Source organism: Gordionus sp. m RMFG-2023, chromosome 2, assembly GCF_954871325.1.
Source record: "Gordionus sp. m RMFG-2023 chromosome 2, tfGorSpeb1-WG-v2, whole genome shotgun sequence".
Taxonomy (NCBI): Eukaryota; Metazoa; Nematomorpha; class Gordioida; order Chordodea; family Parachordodidae; genus Gordionus; species Gordionus sp. m RMFG-2023.
Genome location: NC_088776.1, coordinates 40,672,905 through 40,699,098, shown reverse-complemented (window position 1 = coordinate 40,699,098; position 26,194 = coordinate 40,672,905). Strand labels below are relative to the sequence as shown.

General features: G+C 26.4%; 2 protein-coding genes across 2 annotated transcripts; both read left to right on the top strand.

Annotated features, from left to right (window-relative positions):
• Positions 1 to 1,156: 1,156 nt before the first annotated feature.
• Positions 1,157 to 2,443, top strand: LOC135924334 (piggyBac transposable element-derived protein 3-like). Its single transcript, XM_065459392.1, has one exon. It carries the CDS (start codon positions 1,157 to 1,159, stop codon positions 2,441 to 2,443), a length of 1,287 nt encoding a protein of 428 aa, XP_065315464.1.
• Positions 2,444 to 3,179: 736 nt separating this feature from the next.
• On the top strand, positions 3,180 to 22,283 carry LOC135925181 (translocation protein SEC63 homolog). Its single transcript, XM_065460391.1, has 19 exons — positions 3,180 to 3,388; positions 3,435 to 3,534; positions 3,576 to 3,690; positions 3,737 to 3,855; positions 3,902 to 3,963; positions 4,478 to 4,536; positions 4,681 to 4,731; positions 5,865 to 5,973; positions 6,084 to 6,178; positions 8,669 to 8,804; positions 11,365 to 11,457; positions 11,811 to 11,956; positions 12,442 to 12,589; positions 12,764 to 12,945; positions 13,440 to 13,788; positions 13,958 to 14,442; positions 16,299 to 16,397; positions 17,515 to 17,619; positions 21,227 to 22,283. Exons 1-19 carry the CDS (start codon positions 3,265 to 3,267, stop codon positions 21,506 to 21,508), a joined length of 2,859 nt encoding a protein of 952 aa, XP_065316463.1. The 5' UTR covers positions 3,180 to 3,264; the 3' UTR covers positions 21,509 to 22,283.
• Positions 22,284 to 26,194: the final 3,911 nt, after the last annotated feature.

Sequence of the window (26,194 nt, the reverse complement as noted above, 5' to 3'; positions counted from 1 at the left end):
ATATGAAAAAAATATTTTTTTATGCCCCTAAGAAACCCTCAAACTTTGCGAATTTATGAGGTCTAAAATGCAAAATTTTCTAAGTGATCTCACGAGCATATTATAAAATTATTTCGATGAAAACTAGTGTGTATATATTTTTTATAGATATATCAATATTTATCAATCATTTTTGAATTTTTAAATAATTAATATTTTAGTAGGTAACCACATAAAGTTGACTGGTGCATATATGCACCGTTAACCATCTAGCAGTATATATTATTTAAAAAAATTCAAACAAATGAAATTTAACATAATGAATTATAATTTTTTATATTATACTTAAAACCACTACCGTCACTAAGGGTGGGAAGGGGAAGGGTGGGTGGCTCGAGCCCCTTAAGAATTTTTAAAAAAAATTTTATACCCAAAAAAGACCTTTTGAAAATAATTAAAAAAAATTTTTTTCCCCTGAGATTAAATCGAATAATATATTGTTCCTATTATAATTTTTTATCCCGATCAAATTATATGAAATTATTAGGTTCATAAATATTCAAAAGTTTAAAATTATTTTTAGCCTCTTCCTTTCTGAAGATTTTATTTTATTTATATAAAATATTATGCACCTGTTTTGTCAATTCAATCAAAATTATCAAAATAATAGATGACTAATAAAAAAATCAAGATTCTACGAAAATAATTTGTCTAGATATTTAATTTTTAATAAATTTTTTTAATGAAACGTTTTCTAACAATTGAACAAGCGCTTGCTCAACTTTTTGAAGAGGAACCAATTGAAGAAAGAGATATGGTTATAATTCCGCCAAACCCCTCTGCAGTTAGTGATGAAGAAGATTTCGATGAAAATGACTTAACAAATGTCGGAGTTTTGCCTTCAGATACAGCTGGAGAATTGGAGATTCATAATTCAGTTGATGACGACCTTCCAGAACCATATTCTACAAGAAGCTATTCTCGAATTTCTCACAATTTAAAATGGAGAAAAACGGATGCAATATATTCTTCAAGCCCTTTCAATGGAGAAAAGGAAGATGTAATAAAACTTGAAAATGATTTACATGGTAAAAGTCCATCAGATATATTTTGTTTAATTTTCGACGAAGACTTATATTCCCTAATTGTAGAACAAAGTAATATTTATGCTAAATAAATGAATAGACCTAACATATGCATAACCATCCAAGATATTCAGAGATTTATTGGAATTCTATTATTTACTGGATATCATTCTCTCCCACAAGAAAGAATGTACTGGTCTAATGACAGCGATATTTCTATTCCAATAATCCGGGATACAATGACCCAATTACAATTTCGAAATTTGAAATATAATATCCATTTGGCAGACAATACTAAAATAGATATACATGATAGATTTTATAAAGTTAGGCCTTACATTAATATATTGAATAATAAATTTCAGCAATTCGGAATTTTTAAACATCATTTATCAATAGATGAAGAGATGATACCATATCGAGGAAGACATTCTTGCAAAATGTTCATAAAAGGAAAACCAATTAGATTCGGATACAAGTCTTGGATATTGGCCTCTTCCGACGGTTACGTATTCTCATTTGATATATATCAAGGAAAAAGCGAAAATAAATATGAATATGGATTAGGTGGAAATGTAATCATAAAATTATTAAAGGCATTGCAAAAACCAAATTATCATAAAATATATTTTGATAATTTCTTTACATCATTTAAACTCTTGTCATACTTAAAACAAATGGGATATTTTGCAACTGGAACTGTGAGGGACAATAGAATAGAGCATTGCCCAGTTGAATCTATAAAGGTTGTAGCAAAAAAAGAAAGAGGATATTATGATTATAGGTTTGAAAAATTAAACGAAATATTTGTAGTTCGTTGGAATGATAATTCGGTGGTGACCGTTGCATCGACATGCCACACTATCTCTTTGCTTTCTAATGTTTCAAGGTATTCTAAGAAAATATCTTCTAAAATAAAAATTCCTCAGCCAAATATGGTAACTGCTTATAACAAACACATGGGTGGAGTTGATCTATGTGATAATCTAATATCTACATATAGAATAAAAATAAGAGGAAAAAAATGGTGGTGGCCAATATTCACCAATTTTATTGATGTAGCTTTGGTAAATTCATGGAAAATCTGGAAATTCGTGAATCGAGATGACAAGAAGAGTTTGCTTGCATTTAGACGAGAAGTTACTAACTACCTCCTTCGAACGCCAGTAAAAATTGAAAAAAATTCAAGTACAGGTCACGCCAGCCAGTTTGCATTACAGTGTGAAAACCCTATTGATTCATCTGGACATTATTTATCCAAAATTATAGATGGAAAAAGACGAAGATGCAGATATTGCCATACGCAATCAAGATATATGTGCCAAACATGTCAAATCGCACTCCATATTAAATGTTTCAAGGATTTTCATAATATATAAACATTTTCTCGTTTTTATTATAAATTACAAAAAAAAGAATAAAGATATTTGTTGTTTTTTTTGATCTTATAGTATTTTATATAATTTTAATCTTTTTTAACCTCTTAATGGTTAACGGTGCATATATGCACCAGGCTAGATTTTCTATTTAGGATTATTTTTTTTGGCTGATTTTTTTAGAATATCATATTTGAGCATTAATCAATATAATTTGAAAAAATTGAGCATTTTTATCCGCTAGAAAAATCTTGACCATTAATGGGTTAACAGTGAATTTGCCATAAAGGGAGATTTGTGCCACATAAAAAGTAAGTTAGAGAAGACTGCGTTCTTAGCACCTCAATTTTTTTTAATATAGAGCACTTTAAATAATTTTAAAAAAAAATTAGTGGAATCAGAGGTTGCTTAAATAATTAGCCCATATTGTAACAAAACAAAAATTGTCATTTCAGCCTTTTGAGAAAAGTATTTATTAAGCATTTCATTATTACAAAATTTAGATTTTTAGTACTCTTAAATAAAAAAATGAGGGACCTCCGATTCGAGACATTACCCTATGGGAATATAGCCGCATATTTATGAGAGAATAATCTATCAAATAAAAATAAAATCAATCCAACTTTTTATAGATATATTATAGAATATTTATTATTTATATAAATGATGTTATAATATTTTCTCTCATATTTTTAGTTTTTTTAAAAAATTCTAGGAGATTTATAAACTTTACATGTGGATTATAAAATATTCACTAAGATGCCCATAGGCATCGTGTAAACTCGAATTCTAGTTAAAACTTTATTAGCTCAGCGATTCTTTGTATGGCAGGAGCTCAATTTGAATATGATAAAAGCGGAGGAACCTCATATTATTTTATAACAACCTTCTTTGCTCTAGCATTAATTCCAACTACATATTATTTTTGGCCCAGGAAAAAAAAATATAGTAAACAAAATTTTGTTTTTTAATTTATATATTATAACTAATGTAGATGGAGAAATTATCAAAAAATGTCACTGTGATGGTTGCCATGCAAAATTTAATTTAATTAATGCTTTAAAACCTAAAAATGAAATTAAAAATATATTAATGTATGAAAAATCAATTACAATTTATTCTATATATTTTTTAGCAAAATATTTTTAGTGTCAGCATGGTTAATCTTTTTTTATCTAGCCTATTATGCTGCAAAAGTTGAAAAAGATTTTAATGAATATGATCCATATGCAATATTAGAAATTGATAGGGTATTTTTATTTAGTTCCCTTTGTTGATAAATAATTTCTATTTTAGGGTGTTACAGTTAGTGAAATCAAGAAAAAATATAGGCAATTAAGTGCAATGTATCACCCTGATGTTAAGGATACAGGAGATTCAAATAAATTTATGAAAATTGCCAAAGCTTATGCTGCGTAAATATATATGAATATTTTTTTGTAAATTAAAAACTTAATTAAGACTTACTGATGAAGATTCTAGGAAAAACTGGGAAGAATTTGGTAATCCAGATGGTCCAGGAGGTATAATATAATATTTTCAGTTTGTTTATATAAGTATATTTATAAAACTAATTATATTGAATAAATATATATTGAATGCAGGCCCTAATCCTGACCTGGAGACATCCTAAAATGGTGTAATTTTTAAAATCTATTTCAGCTATAAAATGACAAATTTCAGGCTTAAAATAGTAAAATCTAGAGCTGGCTAAAAAAATAGCCCAAGCATAAAAATTGATATTGGTTTTAAATCCAAGTTAGTTCAGGTCTAAAATTTCTGCGTCTGCAGGTTTCTGATATATAAATTGCTAATATATTATTCATTATTGCAAGATCAACCTGCCATACTCATTTGTAAGATTTAGTTCTTAAAATTAAAGCAAATTTAACTTGATTAGTTGAATTTAATTTTATATTAAATCAAGTTGAGGTATATAAGTTGAATCCTTTGGTTAAATCATATAATCAACAAAACTAATTGAATAAATTTCAATTAAATTTAATGTTTCTGACATTTATACTAATTTTTTTAAAGCAACAACTTTTGGGATAGCATTACCTGCTTGGATTGTAGAAAAGGGGAATTCTATTTGGGTAAATAAAATTTATTAAATATACTTGATTTTACCAAATTAATATTTTTTTTTGTAAGTTCATCAAATCATTTATTTTTCTTTTAAATTTATTCTTTTACCAATTGATACTATTTTTTTATATATTCTATATTTTATTAAATAGGTATTGACAGCATATATAATTGTATTCATGATTGTACTACCTGTTCTTGTGGTGAGTAAAAAATTTTTAAATATAATTATATTGTATTAAAAATATTAATAATATGTATTTTTTTGCACATGAAAAACTGACAGTTGTAAGGATATAAAACCTTATCAGCTAATGGACCTATAAACGTTTTCTTTAAATAAAAAATGTACTAGGCAAGCTAAGTACACTTTCCTAGTGAGACCACTAGTCTGATATTATCTAATAATAAAAAAATATATACTGGTCCCAATGGAAAACCAAAAATCAAAGCCAGCTTCATTGCAAAGATATCAAATTTAGTATCACCTTCTTTGAATTAAAATAAGCTTAATATTTAAAAAAAAATAACATAAAGGCACCCACACTGATTTATTATGTATAACTTTTTGTTGGCCTTGATAAACTCTTATTTATTTAAACATTCAATTTTTATATTATGTAATGGAAGTTATCAGAAATATTTTATATGATCTATCAAATTTACAGGGGAGTTAAAATAAATGCCGCCTGATTAACACTACACTAACTAGTGATCTGCATTGGGGCTACCAGGCTTAGCCCAAATTTGTATTGATAATTTTTTTTCTATTAGTCCCCAAAAGCCTGACTCGAAATAAAAATAAAAATTATTTGTCTGTCCAAAACATCCCAAAATTATTTAAATATAAATATTTGTTTTGATTATAAAAAAAATATTCTACAAATAAAAAATATTAGCGCCTTGTTTCTCGCAAGAATTAATGATATCATATTTAAAAATTTAAGCCCCTCAGCCTGGCCCCAAATTATTTTAAAAATATTAGGCTCAACTCAGCCCAAACTGAAAATATTTTTTAAAAATAGACCTGGCCTGGGTATGGGCCAGGCCATGATTTGCAGATCTATAATACTAACATATTTTAATACCATAAAAACATAATTAAAATTAATTTTTTAAGGTTTTTTAGAAAACAATTAAAATTAATTTATTAAGGTTTTTTTTAAATATAATTGGGTGAATGGGAGTGATATCTCTATTTTGATTTGAATTTGTTTTGTCCATTAATCATTAAAATACAATGTGTAAATAAAGAGGTTTACACAGAAAAGGAAATTTTGCTTTTTTGTTAAATATTATATTAATAAAAAAAGAAATTATATAATTATAATAATAGGGTACATGGTGGTACAAGTCTATAAAATACAGCGGGGACAAAGTACTGATTGACACTACACAAATGTACATGTATTTTTTCCATAAGACACCCAATATGATGCTGAAAAGTATGTCTATTTCTTTGCCATTTTATTTATTATCAAGGTTTAAGTCCACTTATTTAAAAATTATAAACCAATTATATTATTTATTAAATTTATAATATTAAATGAAATAGGAGTTATTATGATTTTAGCTGCTTCTTTCGAATTCTGCAAATTTTACAATACGGAGATTCACGAAAGACCTAGTGACAATTTTGAATTGCCTCAGGTATTAAAAGTGGATGTATTTATTAATATAATATAAATTAATGGCTTTGCTAGCTCTTAGCATAAGAATGTTCAAGGATAATTTACTTTAATAGAAAATAAACCATCCTAATGGTAAATTGAATTTATATATAAGATAACCACATTTTTGTTTCTAGTTATAAGCAACGCCAATGATACAATTCAGCACGAAATTTCATTTTGATTGCTTTTGATATTATTAATCGTACTTATTTTTATTATTAAATATCTCTAGATATGATAAACATAATCATAGAGTATAGAATTTTAAAGTGTAAAATATGTGAATATATTATAAACAGAGTTGTTAAAGCATCTAGATACATAAATGTGATATCTGTATCTGGATAATTTTAAAAAGTATCTGTAGCTAGATATTATTTTAGAGGTATCTGTATTTTTTCATAAATGCTTTTTAAGATACATCTTGATATACTTTTATTTAACGCTTTTTTATATTATAAATAAAAATACTTGAATGCAAAATTTATTTTATTTCATATGAACATATAATTTTTAAAAAATATTAAGTATTATAATAAAAAATTATATATATATAAATTATTAAAACTTATATATAAAAAAATATATATAAATATTCATTAAATATTATGTCCGAGTTTATCAATAAAACAAATTTTGATATTACAATACAATCCATCTCAAGGAATCTGCCATTTTTATTCTCAATGGAATTGGTTAATTTTATTTTATTATACTAATTTTAAAAATTTATTTTAGATTAATATTAATAGTGATAAAGAGAAAGAAGTAATAATCAATGAAGCATCAACAAGTTCAAACATTGTTTCAATGGCTCTATAGAGCATATTTTAAAACAATATCTCAAAATAAAGAAAACAAATCTCTGATAGTGAAATGTTTTTTAACCATATCTATTAAAAAATACGAAAATTTCAGTTAGAATTACTTCAACTTGCAACATTGTAAAACATTTAAAGGTATAGATACTAAATAAATGTTTACAATTGTAATTTTAAGAGAAAACATCATATACTGATAATGAAAATAAAAAAGGGGGAAGGAGAATAAATCTATTAGGGAAAATATTGGATTAGGCTCATCACCCGCTGATATTTTTGCCAAAAGACCTCAGACATGAGCCCAAACCACTTAAGATGATTTAATAACTGCTTTTATTATAGCTAGAAATCCTTCATTTATAAAAATAATCAAAATATTAGCTCCAAAAATATGATTTGCCGACAGACAGTGGTTGGTAGAATTTCTCAAAGATGGGAAAATGAAAAAGAAATCATAAAAAGTCTAATAGAACCATCGCTAATATGCACAACAGCAGATTGTTGGAGTGCCTATAGCCGGTATAGCTAACATTTAAATTTGTTTAATAATTTATGAACAAATTATTTGAGCAGTTTTAAGAAATGTTAATTTTTAGGTCATACAAAGGAGCCACTGTACACAATATAGATACAACAAGTATGGAAAGAAAAAATGTAGCGTTGGTTTGTAGAAGAATGACTGGTAGTCATACTATGATAAAATAAAGAATTTACAAGATATAGCAAAGGATTATTGTATTCAAAATAAAATCTCAAAGACCATTACTGACAATGCCAAAAATTTTCTCAACTTTTTTAGGCCTATTTTATTATAAATATAAGCATTATATATGATTAGGATTACTTATTATAAAGTTTTCAAGCCAATTAAAAATATTAGTGAATCCATGGATGATCTGGAAGATGAAGAAGCAGTTGTACCAATATCAATAACAAGCTTTATACTATTGCTCAGGATTTTGAAATATCAGAATCATATAGTTTACCTAATCATCGTGCCAGTCACACATTGAATTTTATTGCCACTGTGGATGCCAATAGTATGATTGTTAACAATGATTTAAATTTTTATACTCAACAAATTTAAAATAATTTTTTCAAAAATGAATGTCGAGATTTTAGTATTTTTTAAAGAATATCCTGTTATAAAATTGTTATTCATAAAATATAACACCACAATCCCTTCAAGCGCCCTGGTAGAAAGACTTTCTTTATAACTAAAAATGTCTTTACAGATAAACGAGGAAGCCTTAATGACTAAAATTTTAAAAATATTTTATTAATGAAATCTAATAATTATTTATAATTTTTTAATATAATATATTTTCATATATTATTAAAGTCTAAAAATCATTATTATATTTTGATAAACGAATCAATAAATTTTTTCATCTCATGAATTTTCACAATAGAATCCTAATTTAGGTTTATGCAAACCTTATATAATAATATAATAAAAATTGTATCTCTATCTAGATATATTTTTAAAATTGTATCTGTACCTAGAAAAATTTTCAGACAATGTAACTGTATCTATATCTATTTAAAAAGTATCTTTTAACAACTCTGATTATAAATATATTTATTTGACATTCATTTATTTAAACATATCTTATAACTCATATTCTTATTTCTTTTTATAATAGCTACTCAAAAGAATGACCAATTTGAATGAAAAGAATAAAGAGAGACCCTTATCAGCACCTTATAGTATCAAAGCAAGGATTTTATTTCACGCGCACCTTACCAGGTTGGATCTACCAGCTAACACATTAGATTTGGGTACAATTTTTTTCTAGAATTTATATGCCACTTGAATGGGTAATCAAAAAAACCTTGATTAAAATAAATAGCATTTAATATTTTTCTGAATAAGAAAATGCTATTTATGGTCTGGAAGGGAGTGCAATGTCCATGCTTCCATGGATGGTTTTCTATAAGAATCGTATCACATAAGCTTTACCTAAGGAATAATTTAGGTGATAAATTGTTCAGTTGATATCCGTAAAAACTTTGATTATTGGGTGGCCCACAAATCATGTCATCGTCGATACACTACAGTGGAAATCTAGCTTGTAATTGACTACGATTTGTATGAGAATACAAATTAAGGGTAAAACAAATATAGAATCTCATCTTGCAGAATCCCTTCTGTTTATTCTATTATGTCTTCTTAACCAAGAAATGACATATTGTTTGTTTATATACCAATGTTAAACAAATTTAAAATCAAATATTTACTACGATTTTCGTTTTTAATAATCAAAGTATATAAAGTAATATTTTAACTAATACCAATATTTTAAATCAAATTTAATATATGTGAGCCCAAACATCTGATTATGTCAGTATAATTTGGGAATTTAGCCATGAATTCCCTTACGAAATATTCCCTATGAAAGGTATTGTAAGCATTTCTGAAAAACATGGAAGGATTGTATACTCCTCATACAGCAGTCATTAAATATTTTGCGCCCTCAGATCTATTTTTATGTTGAAATCAAATCTTATGAACTTCTAATCAGTGCATAGTTATTGACCACTTCCCATTTCTAAATATCAAAACTTAGAGAAATTTGAGTGAGATTTAACAACTTTAAAAAAGGGCTTCAACTTACTACGAAAAAGTTAAAACGGGATACCACACAAAGGATTTTATTTTACTCCTTCGATTTTACATTCAGGTGATTAATTTTCCCCTGTCTCCTCAACTTTATTCTGCACATTTCAGTTTCACACTTTCTCATACCATGGAATAAGAAAAAAAATATATATAAATTTCTAATATCCTTATATATATTTTTTTTCCTGCTAAATTTTTTTATGGTAGTAAATTTTTTATTTTTAAAAGGCGGTTTCAATTTTAAAAAAATAAATACAAATAAGAATATATTAAAAATAATATATAAAAAAAATATTTTATATAGAAAAACATTAAAAAACTAAAAATAATATTTAAAAAAGGTACATATCAGAAGAGTGAATGCTTAAAAAATTGGGCAGGTTGGGGTCCCCTGTGATCTCATTTTTTTCTTATGGTTTTAATAAAATTGAGGGCCTCATTTCCGAACATGAATAAATTGGTAACGATTCGTATGAATACTGTGTTGGTGAGGCCGGCATATTTGTTTTTTAAGGAAATCTGCCTTTTCGATACCAGAAAATGAGAGGTTGAACTTTGTTGCGAAATCTACATAATTATAGTCCCAGGTCAACGGGAGACCATTAGTCCAGGGAATGAGGGATATACCATCAGGGCGTATGGCGTTTTTAAATATAATTACTTATTTTACTCAAATTATAATACATACTATATTTTATTTTGTTCAGGCATTTTTCTTTTATTATATAATTTTTTTTTGTCAATAAAAGATTTTTAATATAAATTCTTACTTATTTTGTTACATTTTATTTATTAATTATAAATCAATTTTTACTTTAACTTAATTTCTAAGTATCCGGTTTAATCTAAGACTAATTTTGAGACTAAAGCCGATTAGGGTTAGTTTTATGAAATGATTGGGCTTATACATGATTATATTTTTCTGGAGGTTTAGAATTTTATTTAGCTATAATCTGGAACTTACCGGATTATATGATGAAAACGGATGTATAAGCGAGACTTATAGGAATTAAAATAAAGTTTTGAATTTAGCGTGCTTAGGTTTTTGGTCTATTAGCCCAATATTTTATTTTAAAAAATTTTATTATCTATGATTTGCCTTATAATTAGTCTCGTCCCTACTCATTAGCCCCTATTATTTAGGCATGCTTTAAAAAAAGTTTCATTTTCCGATTTATGCTTGATGTGTTTCTTGCTCCCTGTGTGGGATGAACATACGAAATTTGCCATTCCTACCTACGCCGCGGCCTTATCTAATACATTTCCTCCAAGAATATTGATGGATTACCCTGCAATCACAGTTAGCGCAAATTCGCGGCGAATAAAATAAGTGATACATTCATTTTTGTTAAAGCTGTGTCTAAAATATCAAAAAATTTGATTCACAAACTTTTGAAACTTTATTGAAAAAGAAAAAATAATCTTTTTTAAATTTAAAAATAAAAACGTATCCATTATAAAATTCAACACAATTTCAATATTTAACATACAAGATTTTATTTAAAAAATTTTAAAACTTTTCGAATTTTTAAAAAAATATTTTGGATAATCAAAGTTTTTAATGTTATATTGTACGACAATCATGATCAAGATATCTCCTAAGTTCGAATTCAAACGCAGGATTTTTAAAAAATGATGTGATCTTTATTGTAAATATTATTTTGTTAAAATTTTTTAACATATTTAATTTGTTGCATTTATTTATAAATAAACTCGAAGACAAAAAATATATCTTGAAAAAGTGTCCTGCCTTGTTAAATGAGATGGTAAATTGCGTGGCTCAATTGATGGCTTTTGCTAATTCTGGAAGAAGTTATTTTATATATATTCATTTTTTAATTCAAATGAAAATAAGTAATTAATTTTTTATCAAATATTCAAAACATTTATTTAAATAATCTTCGAATAGAGATTGTAGTTATAATAAAATATTTGAACCTCTTAATTGATCCCTTAGGCCTACCCGGGTAAACCTGGAAATTGCCATAAAACGGAGAAGAAGATAATTGATCCCTTAAAGGCTATATTTTTTTTAAAACTATATTGGGGTTCTTATTATCAATAATTAGAGCAAAACAATTTAGTTGATTTAAAGAGTCAGAAATGGCTACTATGATTGTGGGGACATCCTTGTATATTATATATATTTATTCCTTTTTTGGTAGTTCAACACAGCCCTAGACTTGAAACTATGGAAAATATAATGAAAACGAGTCAAATGATTATTCAAGCTCTTTGGGAATTTAAAAGTCCGTTACTTCAATTGCCGCACATTGGGGAAGATCTTTTAAAGCATTGCATCAATAAAAAAGTTTTATGATTTATTTTTTTGAGGTATCATAAATATACCCTTTAATTAAAATGACTTTCTATTAGGTTTCAAACACAAGCAGCTATTAAATAAAATTAGTCTTTGCTTTAAACAAAAAATTATTGAATTTTATTAACACTGTAGATGTAAAGCTTGACTAACTACATTTTATGCTATCCAATTTATTAAAATATTTTGTGCATTTTTTTTCTCTACCTTATGCGTGTTATAATTGAAATGAATTTTTTTTACAAAAAAAGAGATTTTAAGAAATTGACAAAGTACTCATGATTATTATTAATAATGATCGATAAAATTTATTATACATTTTCTCTACTTATCTTTTCTTATAAGTCTATTTCACTTAGTAAACAAAATTCATCAAAAATATCTTTTATACTTTTATGATATTTTTAATAAAATATTTAAATTGTTTTTACCCCCCCCCCCTCCCCCATTTACCTCCCGCTATCATAAAATATCAGTATTCTATCAGAACTATAAAAGATCTAGCAACAATGAAAGATAATGATAGGAGATCTTTATTTTCTAAGCTAACGGACAGGGAATATGGAGACGTTATTTTCATATTATCAAAAATGCCACATGTTGAATTGGAGATAGTGACTAAAGGTATAGATTATACTTTATATTTTAATTGAGAAAAAAAGAACAAATTTAGTTTGAAATTATATTTATCCTTCAGTTATAACCGAATCATGACGATATAAGGAGCCTTACCTAGATAGGGAAACCTTATTTTATATTATAGAGAGAAGTACATAATATAATAATACAAATATATAGTAATGGATGATGAAGACCCGACTACTATAACAGCTAATTCGATAGTAACGGTAACTGTAACGCTGGTACGCAAAGACATGAGTTATATGGTAGACAATCAACATGCCTTATCTCAATTTAATACCGAAATTAATTCTTCGTTGCCTAATGGAAATTGTTTAATGCAAATCGAAGACGATAAAGTTATAAATATTTATAGTTAGAAAGAAAAAATTTAACAAATATGCTCACCCCAGCACAATATTAAGAATTTTTCTAATAAAAACTGAAAAATAATTTAATGATATATCCCCTTTTGAAAAGTTTAACTATTTAAAAATTTTTAAATAGTTAAACTTTTCAAAAGGGGGATAAAATTAATTTTTAATTATTATATAATGTCTTTTATTGTGGTAGAATTGAATTATGGTTTTTGACTATTTCAATTATAATTTTATTTAAAATAATATAAAAAATCAATATTTAAGGTAGATTTAATGCCGTACGGTAAAGTAATCGAAATTTAGAAGGGTAATATATGTAGTTTATTTAATATTTCTTATTAATCTTTTTATTAGCTTCATTAATTTTTTAAAATTAATTTCTGAGAAAATGTCAAGTTTGGAGAGTTTTAGCTCTATAGCCTATATGTATGTACATATATATATAATATTTTTTTTTGAATTCCCTAACATAGAAATTGGAAGACGTGGAAGAACTCGAAAATATGAATTCAAACACTAGAAATGCTACCAAAGTTGCTCCTAAGCAACCCACTTACAAGCCGAAAAAGAAAGCTTTCAACAAAGGCGGGAAACACAAAACCAATGCCCACCAGAACGTCAAAAAAAATAAAAATAACGTTACTGCCTCTCAAAAAAGTAGCGTCGCTAACCAGTCCATCGGAGAAGGTGCAAACAATATTAAGCCAGAACAAACAGAGAAGGAAGACATAAAAGATATGGTCCACAAGACTGATGGAGATAAGGAAGAAACCAAAAGTAATACAATCCAAGGGAACAAGACGAAGAAAAGGGACAAAAAGGGTTTGATGATTGTTTATAATTTAGACTAGTTACCATCATTTTCTTCTTAAATTCTCGGAAAAAATTTAATTGGTTTTATTATTATATTTTACGAGATAGGCTTAAAGAACTATGCCTTTTCAAATATTTTCCTAACAAAGATAAATTGTTCAAAAATAAAAAATAAAAGTTCCCATATCTCCATCACATGATTCATCATCTTACAGTGATGGTAGTAGCGGCAGCAGCAGCAGTTCGGAAGACAGCTCAGATTACTCCTCTCAAGATGGTGACGGAAGTTCGCACAGGCGCAAACGCGAACTCAAGGATGCCATCTTGTTAGCCGGACAAGAGGCCGCCGCCGAAGATTACGACGACGACATCATCGATTATCGACCTTACCAATCGAAGAGAAAAACCGAAAATGATAAGAAAATAAATGACAAAACTAAGGATTTAGATGGGAAAGCGGGAAAGAATGATAAAACCGCTAAAGTGACTCAAAATGAAAGGGGGAATAACGAAGATATGGATAATAATAACGAGAACGAGGAAGGCGGAGACGAACTATGGGACGAGGAATTCCAGCAGACGATTCGTAGGCGAGAAAGGGTTATGTTGGAAGGAGGCAAGCCTAAAGACACCTTCGAAGTTCATTGCCCTTATTTCCCCGAGGTTTATTTATATTTATTTCTGGTGGGAGATAATTAAATGCGATTACCGAAAGTTAAAATCAAAATGATTTTTTATGGTGGGGGGGGGGGTATGTTTATATATTATTATTGGAAACTTTATATTTTATCTAATTTTAACTTTTAAGAACAAATGTAAACTTTTTATTATATACAAATTTTAACTTTTTACTTATATCTCTTATATATTAATTATTATAAATATTAATAACTTAATTTAATAATTTTTATATTCATACTTTTTAACTTTCGAATTATTGAAAATTTTGTCATAAACTTATTCCCATGAGAAGAAACACTGTGAACTTAATTTTTAACCTTACTTTGCACTTTTAAATTATAATATTTCTTAATTCTATACTATGATTTCTTATAATTACACACAAATTTTAGCTTTCAATATTTTACATACATATAATTCTTTCAAATATAATTAACAGAAATCGAATAAAAATGATTAAAATCTTAAAAAGTATTAAAAATTCAAGAATGTTATATAAATCAAAATCACAGAATAAAAATGATTAAAAATATAATTATTTAATATTTATGATTATATTTTGTTTTCATTCTACCAATTCAATATAAACATTTTATTTATTAATTTAAAGTAAATAAAATATAAAATTAGGAAATCTTTATTTTTCCTTTTTAAATTAATAAAACAAAAAAAACAAATGATAATATTTATTAGTGAGCATCGGGCCTAATTTTTCAAGCCCGGCTCGGACCGAAATTTTTTAAAAAAAGTTTTGCCTGCCCGGCTCAGCCCAAATCCGCTTTTTTTAAAAAAATTTTGTCGGCCCAGCCCGAATCCAATTTTTTTTTAAAAAAAAATTTACCAGCCTAATTAATTTTTATAATTACTCAAAATAAAAGATATACGTTATATGGCGTTTATTCTATAAATAAAATCAAATATTTTTATTTTACATAAAAAACACAACATAAAATCGATAAATTTAAATATATTTTAAAAAATTTTAGGGTCCGACTCGATCCGGTCCGAATCTTTTTAAAAAATATAAGACCCCATCCAGCCCTAACCCCGGGTAATTTTGCAGATCTCTAATATATATTTTAAAAGCGATAATATAATTATATTGTTTTTTTTTCATCACTGTATATAATACTTTTATAATATATTAAAAAAAATAATAAACTAAATAAATATATAAAACTTATTTATTAGAATTATACCTAATTTGAATCGAATATTGAATAAGGAAAATATATTATTCGTAGAATAATTTTTTATCAATTATTCGATCAAATTATTCTTATTATTTGAAATTTTTCTTATTCAAAATTTATCATCGTAACATTATTCGAAACTATTTGTAAATATTAAGACGTACTCATAAATATTTAAAATTATTTGTAAGTATTTAATATGTTCTTTACGGGACCTTTTATTTTTTATTATTTCCACATCTATAAATCACTTTTTAAATTTATATATCACTTAAATTTTAAATAATATAATTTTTCCCAACTTTGAAAAAAAACTTTTGTTTTTTTTAAAGAAGAAAGATTTTTGATCAAATTTTACTTAAAATTCAAATATGTTTGGTAAAAAATCTTTTATAATTTTCATGCATAAGAAACCATTATGAAATCACAAATTTTAAAAAAGAAAATATTCAATAATTTAGATATAATTAGAATTATACAGATAATTTATGCTCCTTTATTTGGACTTAATTTACAAACCTGATTTTACTGGTTTAATACTTATTCATACCATTTACAATTTCTTTAACTAGTTAACTTCCTAAGTTAACCCCCTCCCCCACTGGTGACATAGCTCTAATTATCATATATATTATATATTTATAGAAAAAATTTGAAAGATGGTGGTTATATATGGCCGATCGAAAGCACAGTACCCTTATCACAGCTCCACTTTACATTACCAGTCTCAACAATTCTGAAGAGGTTTTAATCAATATTTTATATATCTTAGCACTTAGATATACTTCGGGTTATCGTCATTCGTCACTCGTCACCTTACTTTCAAAATATTAATAAATTAACACTAGCAAATATTTCCTTATTATACGGGTTTTTTAACTCGAATTTTGGTCTAAATTAAGTTAGGTCAAAATTCCTTCATTCGTACCTCTATCCCCACCTTTTTGCATTAAAAAACCTTAAAAATAAATTATGTAATATATTATATTTTTATACCTTAGTTTTTTAAACACTATATTTGATCTAAATGATGTTAGAATTCTATAATAAAGTTAGGAATTGTATTTTCTACTTACATACCACTTAATTTAGCTTTTTTTTCACTCTAGCCCTAATTATAGGTCTTAATCGGGCCTGTTTTTTTAAAATAATTATTTGTCCGGCTTATATATCCCGCCAAACCGATCCTAAACATAATATAAATTGTTCCACCATGCTCATTTATTTAAAGAAGATTAATTAAGTCCATAAAAATGCTTAGAGAACTAACATTTAATATATTTTTTTTTCCATACAATCCAAGATCACAAAATATTTATACGTTGTAAATATTTGAATTACGATTTATTAATAGAATGACGTTGATTTGTTTTGATATTGTAAATAAAGGTATTTGAAATTGTAAATTGCTGACTTCTAAATATTATAAAAAAAATTGGAATAAAATTATGACCCTATTTTTTTTTTAATTTAGCATCCCCCTCCCCCAGTTTGATGCAAAAAAAATATTTAGAATTCCACAAACTCGATTGTACTTGGCTTATTTTTGCAGATTTCTAGCCTTAGCACTTAATATAACTTTGATATTAGAATAAATATTTACTCTAAATAGCCAACTTTTTTATATCTCATGATTTATTTGTTTTTATAATAGTGCTAACTACAGTTTGATAAAATAATCCTTCATTTTCAATTTTATATTTTTGAAATGGTATTTTTTGGAGTAAATGCCCTCTTAAGTGTTGCAATTTCAAGCAACTATTATTTATTCATTCTAACTCTTCATAACATACTTTGAAATTTTTTAAAATAATATGCCTAATTAAATGAGATATTCAAATTAAAAATTTATTTTGAAAAGTTTCAATTGAAATTTCCAGCTCCCCCTAAACCGGGTATATACGCGTTTACCGTCGTTTTACGATCAGATTCTTATTTAGATTGTGATTTCACAAAAAATGTCAAAGTAAATTTTATTTATTCAATCTTTAAATTATAATATGTAAACGAATCTAGAAAAATAATTCCCCAGAAAAAAATCTCCCTTTATTAAGATATTAAAAATTACAAAATTAATAAAATAGGAGAAAAAATTCCCTATATATATTCACGAAATATAAATCCTAAAATTCAATGTTTAAAATTTTTAAGAAAATCAATTCCTGGGAATTATTTTCTAAGAATTATTATTGGGGATTTCCGGGGAATTATTTTCCGCTTACCTATGTGCACATTGTTTACTAATGAAATTACTTTTGTAATAATATGGCATAAGGAGTTGCTGCTTTCTATTGCATTAGTATTTATATCATAACTGCAGAAGAAATTTTAAGCGCGGATTTACCAGGCCAGGTTTTTTAAAAAAATTTGACCCGGGTTTCATGACTTTTTTATTTATATTTTGAGGAAAAAATTAAAATTAATAAGCCAAATTTTTTGATAAGTGTTATGTTCATCATTTTTTTTTATTTATTTATTTTTGTTTCTCGGAATTATCAATATTATTTTTGATTATCGATTTTTTGAAATTTATCAATATTTTTCATGGAATTTATTTTTTCTCGGAATTATATATATATTTTTTTTTGATTATCGATTTTTCAGAAGAAAATTTATTATGATGTAAAAGAATTTTGAAAAAAGATAATAAAAAATATAAGACATAATTGAAAAGGGAAAATATTATAATGGCGACTATGTATACGGAAGAACCCGCGCGGAAATATATATAAAAAAAGAGAAAATTTAAATTTGATATAAAATTGTCTAAAATGCCAGCAGTAATTCCGGTCAAAGAAACCAATGACTCATTTACGACTTTTCGAATAAAACTAGAAGCCTACTTTACACTAAATGATATATCGGACAACGAGAAAAAGAGAGCAGCATTGATATCGGCACTATCAACCTATGACTTAAATAAGGTTATTTTAAAATTCGCTCCGAAGTCAATTAATAAAATAAAATACGACGATATGCTAGATTCGCTAATAGACAACGATAAAAAAATTGCACCATTGGAAAGTTTTCAATTTTATAAACGTACCCAAAGGGACGGGGAAACCAATTTAGAATTTCTAAATTCACTAAAATCTTTGGCACTTAAATGCAACTTCAAAGAAAAATATGAAGAGAACTTAAAAATGCAAATAATTAATGGTTTAGAAAGCAAAGATATCACGACAAAGTTATTACTCGAAGAAGATATGGGTATAGAGGAAATTGAAAAACTCCTTCGAACCATGGACTTGATAGACGAAAAGGAAAAAACAAAAGGTATATTTTATTGTCAAGCCGGAAAGGAACAAGAGGAAGACAAAATAGAAAATAAGGAAATAAACTATATACAAGACAATAAAAGGTATAATAGTAATAATAATAATAACAGAGTTCAGGAACGCTACAGTGACAATTATCCCCACCAAACGAGATTCGATAACAGATTTACTAGGTATAATAATTATGACAACTCGAATTATGGAAGATATAATAACGTTAATCCGCGGTACAAATATGATAATGATAACAAATATTATAATAATGATAACAAATATAATAATAATGACAACAAATATAATAACAATGATAACTACCGACATAAAAATTGGTACGACAACAATAATTATTATCATAAAAATAAGTATCAATACTCTTACGATAAGACAAGGGGAAATTACAACACCAACAATAATAACTTTAAATACAACGACAATCAATATTACAGTCAGACAAAAAAAACTTGCTTCAAATGCGGTAGCGATAAACATCTGATTAAATATTGCGATCAAAGAGACAAAGAGGAAGATATATCGTGTATATACTCGATGGATATCAAATCTTGTAAAGAAAAATTCAAAATCAATTTAAATATAGAAGGTAAGAAAACAAACATGATCCTAGATACAGGAGCATCAGTATCAATCATTTCATTAAAGACATGGAATAAAATCAACTCCAATAAAACAATTCATGATTCGGACACAAAATTAAAGACGTACGAAGGTAACGAAATCGCCATCATAGGCAGCGTGGACGTAAAGGTTCAAATAAAAGAAACCATAAAATATCTACCCTTAATAATAGTGAAAGCTGATGGACCCTCATTGGTAGGTATAAACTGGATAAAGGAATTCAGAGAATTGGTATGGAAAGAATCAATATTAGCAGGAACAGAAAACACATACGATAATAATAACAAAATATATTATGTGGAACAAGAATTAAAAGCCCTAACGGAGAAGTACGTAACAATATTCGATAAAAATTCCGGAAAAAAGCACCCCACTCAAAAAAATTACCAAATGTTATGCCTTGTCATATGACTTCCATTAACGATTCTGTAAATTCTTACAGTTTAGCACTTGTATCAAGTATCGAGAAAAAAGAGCAAGTCCCGTCAAAACGAAAGATATGTTCTAAGTATTTATTAAAGAATAAATTATACGTTAAAACCACTAAAATTTTACATGAGTGTAATAAAATTGATGTAATACCCAAGTCTCCAACTAGACATTATCAAGATATAAAAAATATTTTAAAAGATAAAAATAGTGAAAAAATCAATTAAATAATGACAATATAAAAGTGAAAAATATTTTAAAGGACAAAAATAAGGGAAAATATTCACCCAAAATCAAAAAATACAAATTCGATATATGTAAATTAAAAATATTTCAATATAACATCTGGGACGACGATGTATCAGCACCTCCGATAAAATTAGGAGAAATTGGCAACAAAAAGATTAAGAGACTCACGATCAGAATAATTCAACAAATAGAGCTACCGAAGAGGGAACAATTTACGAATTCCAACAAGACTAAATTCACATCCAAGATCTTCAACTTCGACTTCGGAAGGGGAAGGAAATGGAAGCAGGATACGAAAATAAAAAAAAAATACTAAACGAATTCTTATTAGCTTATAGAAATACCCAGCATACGACTACAGGAGAAACCCCAGCACAGATGATGTTCGGACGGAATGCTCGGAATCATCTTGAAATGATTAAAGAGACCACCCAAGAAAGCCGATCAAACGATACACAAACGGAACAGAGAGGTCAATTTAGGATAGGACAACCGGTGTGGGCCAAAATGTACAACGACAAGGTAAAATGGATAAAAGGAACAATAGTGGCTCGTGCGGGGAGGTGCATATACGTTGTGGATACTTCCAAGGGCCGGTGGAGAAGACACCAAGATCAAATGCGGAAAAGAACAGACATTCTCTAAGAGGAGAGATGTTATGTTCATCATTTTTTTTTATTTATTTATTTTTGTTTCTCGGAATTATCAATATTATTTTTGATTATCGATTTTTTGAAATTTATCAATATTTTTCATGGAATTTATTTTTTCTCGGAATTATATATATATTTTTTTTTTGATTATCGATTTTTCAGAAGAAAATTTATTATGATGTAAAAGAATTTGGAAAAAAGATAATAAAAAATATAAGACATAATAGAAAAAGGAAAATATTATAATAAGAATCTTTAATAAAACTTCTGTCAATTGATATTAGTTTTATTTATCTTACATCAAAATCTCATATTTAAAAATTTTTTAAAGCTTGACGTTAAGGAAGAAAAAAAGATGGAAGAAAATCACCCTCAATGGGATATCTCTGACTCAGAACCGAACGATGAAGATGACAATGTCAGGGGAAAACATGAGGACGATGAGCTATCTCACACTGACAATAATTCCCCTTCGGGCGAAAAGGTTAATTCAACAAACAAAAGCAAGGGCAAATCTAATAAGGCGAATAAACAAAACTTATCGGACTTGGAATACACTACAGAGGAAGAGAGCGACGAAGAAGACCATTCTTCAGTTGATAAAGAGAAGTGATGAGATTAGCCTTTAGGAGGACACAGATGGATCAGATTTTAAATGAGTAGATAAGAGAGAAAGAGTGATGGAAAACAATTTAGTCGATATTTTACATCTCTTTTACTCATTAAAACATCAAATCGCTAAGACGAACGAATGAATTTATTTTTAAATTAGAGAAAATTCATTTTATTTTTATACTAGTGTAAATATATTTATTTTAATTATTAGTTAGGAACGGGCACATGCGACCAATTTTTAAATATTTTTATGTTTTCTTTTTTTGTAACCTAACTAATAATATTATAATAATATATATAAACTAATATAATCCTTTTTTTAAATTTTCTATTTTAATAATAATCCTTCAAAATATTTGCTTATAATTAATTTAATTTTTATGATGAAACATCAAATATACACTTGTTTTTTTTATACTAATCATTAGTTTTAAAAGATAACCTATCTTTTGATATTACATTTTAAAAAATAATTTTAATGTGTTAGCCCTTTAAAATTATATGTATTTATTATATACAATTAAAGTCATTTATGGTATTTATTATTATCCTTTTGTTAATTATTGATTGCAAAGAACTCCCTAATATTTATTATTTATTTTTTTCCAATCACTTCATTACTTTGCTACAAAACGCCTAATTTTATTTGCCTTCATATTCCGGTTAAATTCATATAATTATTGTTTCTGAAAAAAAATTGCAATGTTTGTTATACATGATCTTGTATAATCATATTTTTATTTTTCATATTACCAATGAATATGTCAAGTAAATTTTACTTAATAAAACGATGTAAATGTTAATTATGTTTCATAGAAATCTATCTTATTAAGTAGCCGGAACATCGGCAAGTTCTGTGGGATCAAGATGTTTTGAAGGCATATTAAATATGGTTATCAAAAATTTTCTAATCATCAAAACATTTTATATATAAGAGTTATTTTTTATTGTGTAAAAATGGTCATTATTCATTTGACTTTAAGAGGTATAAAAAGGCACCTTATTTACAATCGATAGCAAAGTTGGGTAGTAATTAATTACATACTTTTTGTAATTAGTATCTATATAACTTGTTCCATTTTTTCAGGCATGTAATTAGGAGAATTACCAGTTCTCTTATTATATTAATTTTTATTAAAACACTGAATAATTGCAATCATTCATTCGTATTTTTATGTTAAAACTGTTAATTGCAATTTCATTCATATTTTTAGTGGAAAAATAATGAATGATTCTTAATCACTTTAGCTTGGATTCTGACACGGTAACTCCGATAATTGCTCTTCAAACACAATCTTGCGATCAGTTTAAGATAAATTTAAATAATATTCAATCCAAATGTTTCAAATAGCTGATAAAACCATAAACGCTGCTTGTACACTCTACTATCAAATCGTAAAGGCCACAATCAAACCAACATTAATTTTCTAAAACATGTGAAGGTTTTATAAAATCTAACTTTTTGTTCCTATTCTTGTTCCTTTAGAAAAAACATCCTTTATGTTAACACAATTTAATCATTAAATTTTTTTTAGTGAATTATCAAAACAAATATTCTACAAACTTTACCAAATTTTTTTCAAAGTTATCCAAATAGGTCACCAAGTGGCTAATTATTTAATTGTAAATTTTGTTGTAAAAAGTCGAAAGCATTGTTGTTTCATTAACGCATTTAGAAAGACTTTAGCTTTGCTAAATAAGTATTATATAATACCTTTTAAATAATGAATTGTTTGAAAAATAGACACTTTAAAAAAGGGTATATGTTTTATATGATATACTATTTTGTAACACCGAATTTGATTGAATTTCTTATCACCAAATGTATAAATATAATGTTTATAATAATTTATATGCAAATGCTTGTTGTACTTATTGAATGAGTAACACCTTCAAACATAAAAAATTGAAATAAAGAATAAATTATTATAATTACATTATATGCAATTTAATAAAGTTTCTCTTTATTTTTTATGATTTTTAATTAAATCCTACTTTAATTTTACTATAAAAAAATTATAATTACTTTGGAAAGTTACGATAACATATAATTAATTACCATTTTTAGAAAAGGAATTATGTTATATAATTAACGATTACATGTAATTAGTGATTAATTACCGTTTTTAGAAAAGGAATTAGTAATTATAATTAAATAAACAAAGTAATTGTAATTAGAAATTAATTACGATTTTTGATTAATTATGCTCATCCCTGATTGATAATGACAAAAACGAAAAGAAAATTAGGATATGCACTTCTTCACTAATTAGACGTGCCTTGTACTTACAATAGTAATTTTTAAATAATTAGATTTAGGTAGTGCTGTAAACATTTCTAAAAATATCGAACATGTTCAAGTTCACTTTCATAAAAAAGGAACGCGTTCAAAATTATGATAAATTTTTTTTAAAATTTTCTAATATAAATAAATGTCTTATATTTATTAACACAATATTAGCCATGTTAAAAAATAATATAGTTTTATTTTGATAATATAATTATAAATTCAAAATAATATATCAAATAAAAAGATATTTTTATTTATAAAAATTTTTCTTATTAATTTTTAATAACAATATTTTTCAAAATTTTCATCTGATAGACAAGAACGCTTGGCAGTTGATACGGCATTAGCTATACTAAAAACGCGCTCAAGGGTAGATGAGGTGATTGCGGTATTATACTTAATAAATAACTCTTTTAACGTGGAGAATTTATTAAAAACATTTATTGTTTTGCTATTTGTTTCAAAGAATTGAGATAAGTTATCCTCCTCCAATCCATTCTCTTTTCCTCGACAAAAAAAAGGATATCTCGAAATTAACAGTTCTTGCATTATCATTTCTAAGGTTTTCAAAGCATTTTTTTCAATAACGCTATACGTTTATTTTTAATAGGTTCGTTCTGTGGAAGTTTTATCCATAGCCATTGAAGCTTGAATACTGGATGTTTAATTGTAGAAAGAACATATTGATCTTCATATATATGTTCAAATCTTTAAAAAAAATAAAATATATGTAATTAATTGAATAGGTTTAATACCTTTTATTAATCCCATTTAATATGGTCTATCAATGGTTGACCATATTTGAGGCCACTAATTTTTTTTAATTTTAAAATAACTATCGTTATTGTTGGGGTCAAATATCCCAAATGCATTTTTTCTTCAAATTTAATGATTTTACTTAGTTATATTATATAAAATAATTAATATTACAATCAAATGTCGTTTTAAATTGGAACTTGAAGATTTTGACAATATAATACTTTTTGGGCACATTTTACACTTGGCAAGCATTGAATAGTTCCTTCAATATAGGATGTTACTGTAAAACATATCATATTTGGCCATGGTAATGATAATTCATCTGATTTTGGATTTACAGAATCAGATGATGAGGATTAAATAATAATATCCATGCTTATGCTAATCTATTAAATTTAAATATAAACAGTAATATTCAAATTAATAAACTATGTGTTAAAAAAATTTAAATGTGAAAAGGAAATACGCAGCCGATTAAAAAATATAAATAATACTTTTTTAAAAAAAATTCGGAAATATTAAATTTTTCAAATAAATAAAAATAAAAAAAGTATTTTTAAAATTGAACGAACGTTAAATTCGAACGCGTTGGTTATAAAAAAGGAACGCGTTCACGTTCAAAGTTCGTCAGAAATAAAAGGAACGCCGTTCATCATTTTTTTCAAATAAACGAACTACGAATGAACGCGTTCGTTTACAACACTAGATTTAGGTGCTCTTAGACACCCAGTACAATTAGGTCTGACGGTATGAAGAGATAGTCCAACTCTATTAAAAGTTTGAGCGTACAAACTGGAAACTGATGTATATTTAAAGATTGAAGGATGATTTGATTTATTAAGAAATTTGTGGGATAAATAAGATACTATCCAAGGATCTCCAGTAACGATTTCAACCAGGAGATTTTTATATGTATTGTTTTATAACCCATTGCATAAATCAGCAAAGATCCGAACTGAGCATTTAACCCGGTATTAACCTTTATTTTTAATCGAACCATTGTCTATCCAAACCGCTATAAAACTACTAAAACGGTTTGAACCTCATAATTTTATGCTTATTAATGTGAACTTTTTTACTAGTCTATAGAGGTTTTTACTGATGGTCGGGTCAAGTTCGGGCATTGAAGACTTACTTGGGGTCTGGCTGTAAGAGATGCCTGACTCAACCCGAAAATTAAATATTAGTACAGTGCTCATTAATTTGTTTCAGTTAATCAATCTAAATCACATGTTAATTTAATCATACACATGTCATTCATTCATTTACGTAATTTCCATTTCTAAATAAACGATTTCATAAATTTACATTAATTTTTATCTGGTAAAATAAAATATATATTATAATATACTTTTAGCAAACAATCTAGAAAACTATTTTTCTAATAGTTATTTTCATTTTATACTTTTTGTTGTATCTAAGATCTATTGAATTAAATATCCTCAGATTTTATATTTATAAAATTGTTTATAGAACGCATCCAAATTCGAAAATAATTTTAGGGTTGGGAACAAAAAATTTGTGTTTGGGATCTGACAGAAATTTTTTTAAAGTCGGACTCGGGCCGCCAAAAAATAACTTTGCAGGGCTCTACTAGTATATTGCGAACTGAATTCCTTTAAAGTTTATTATAAT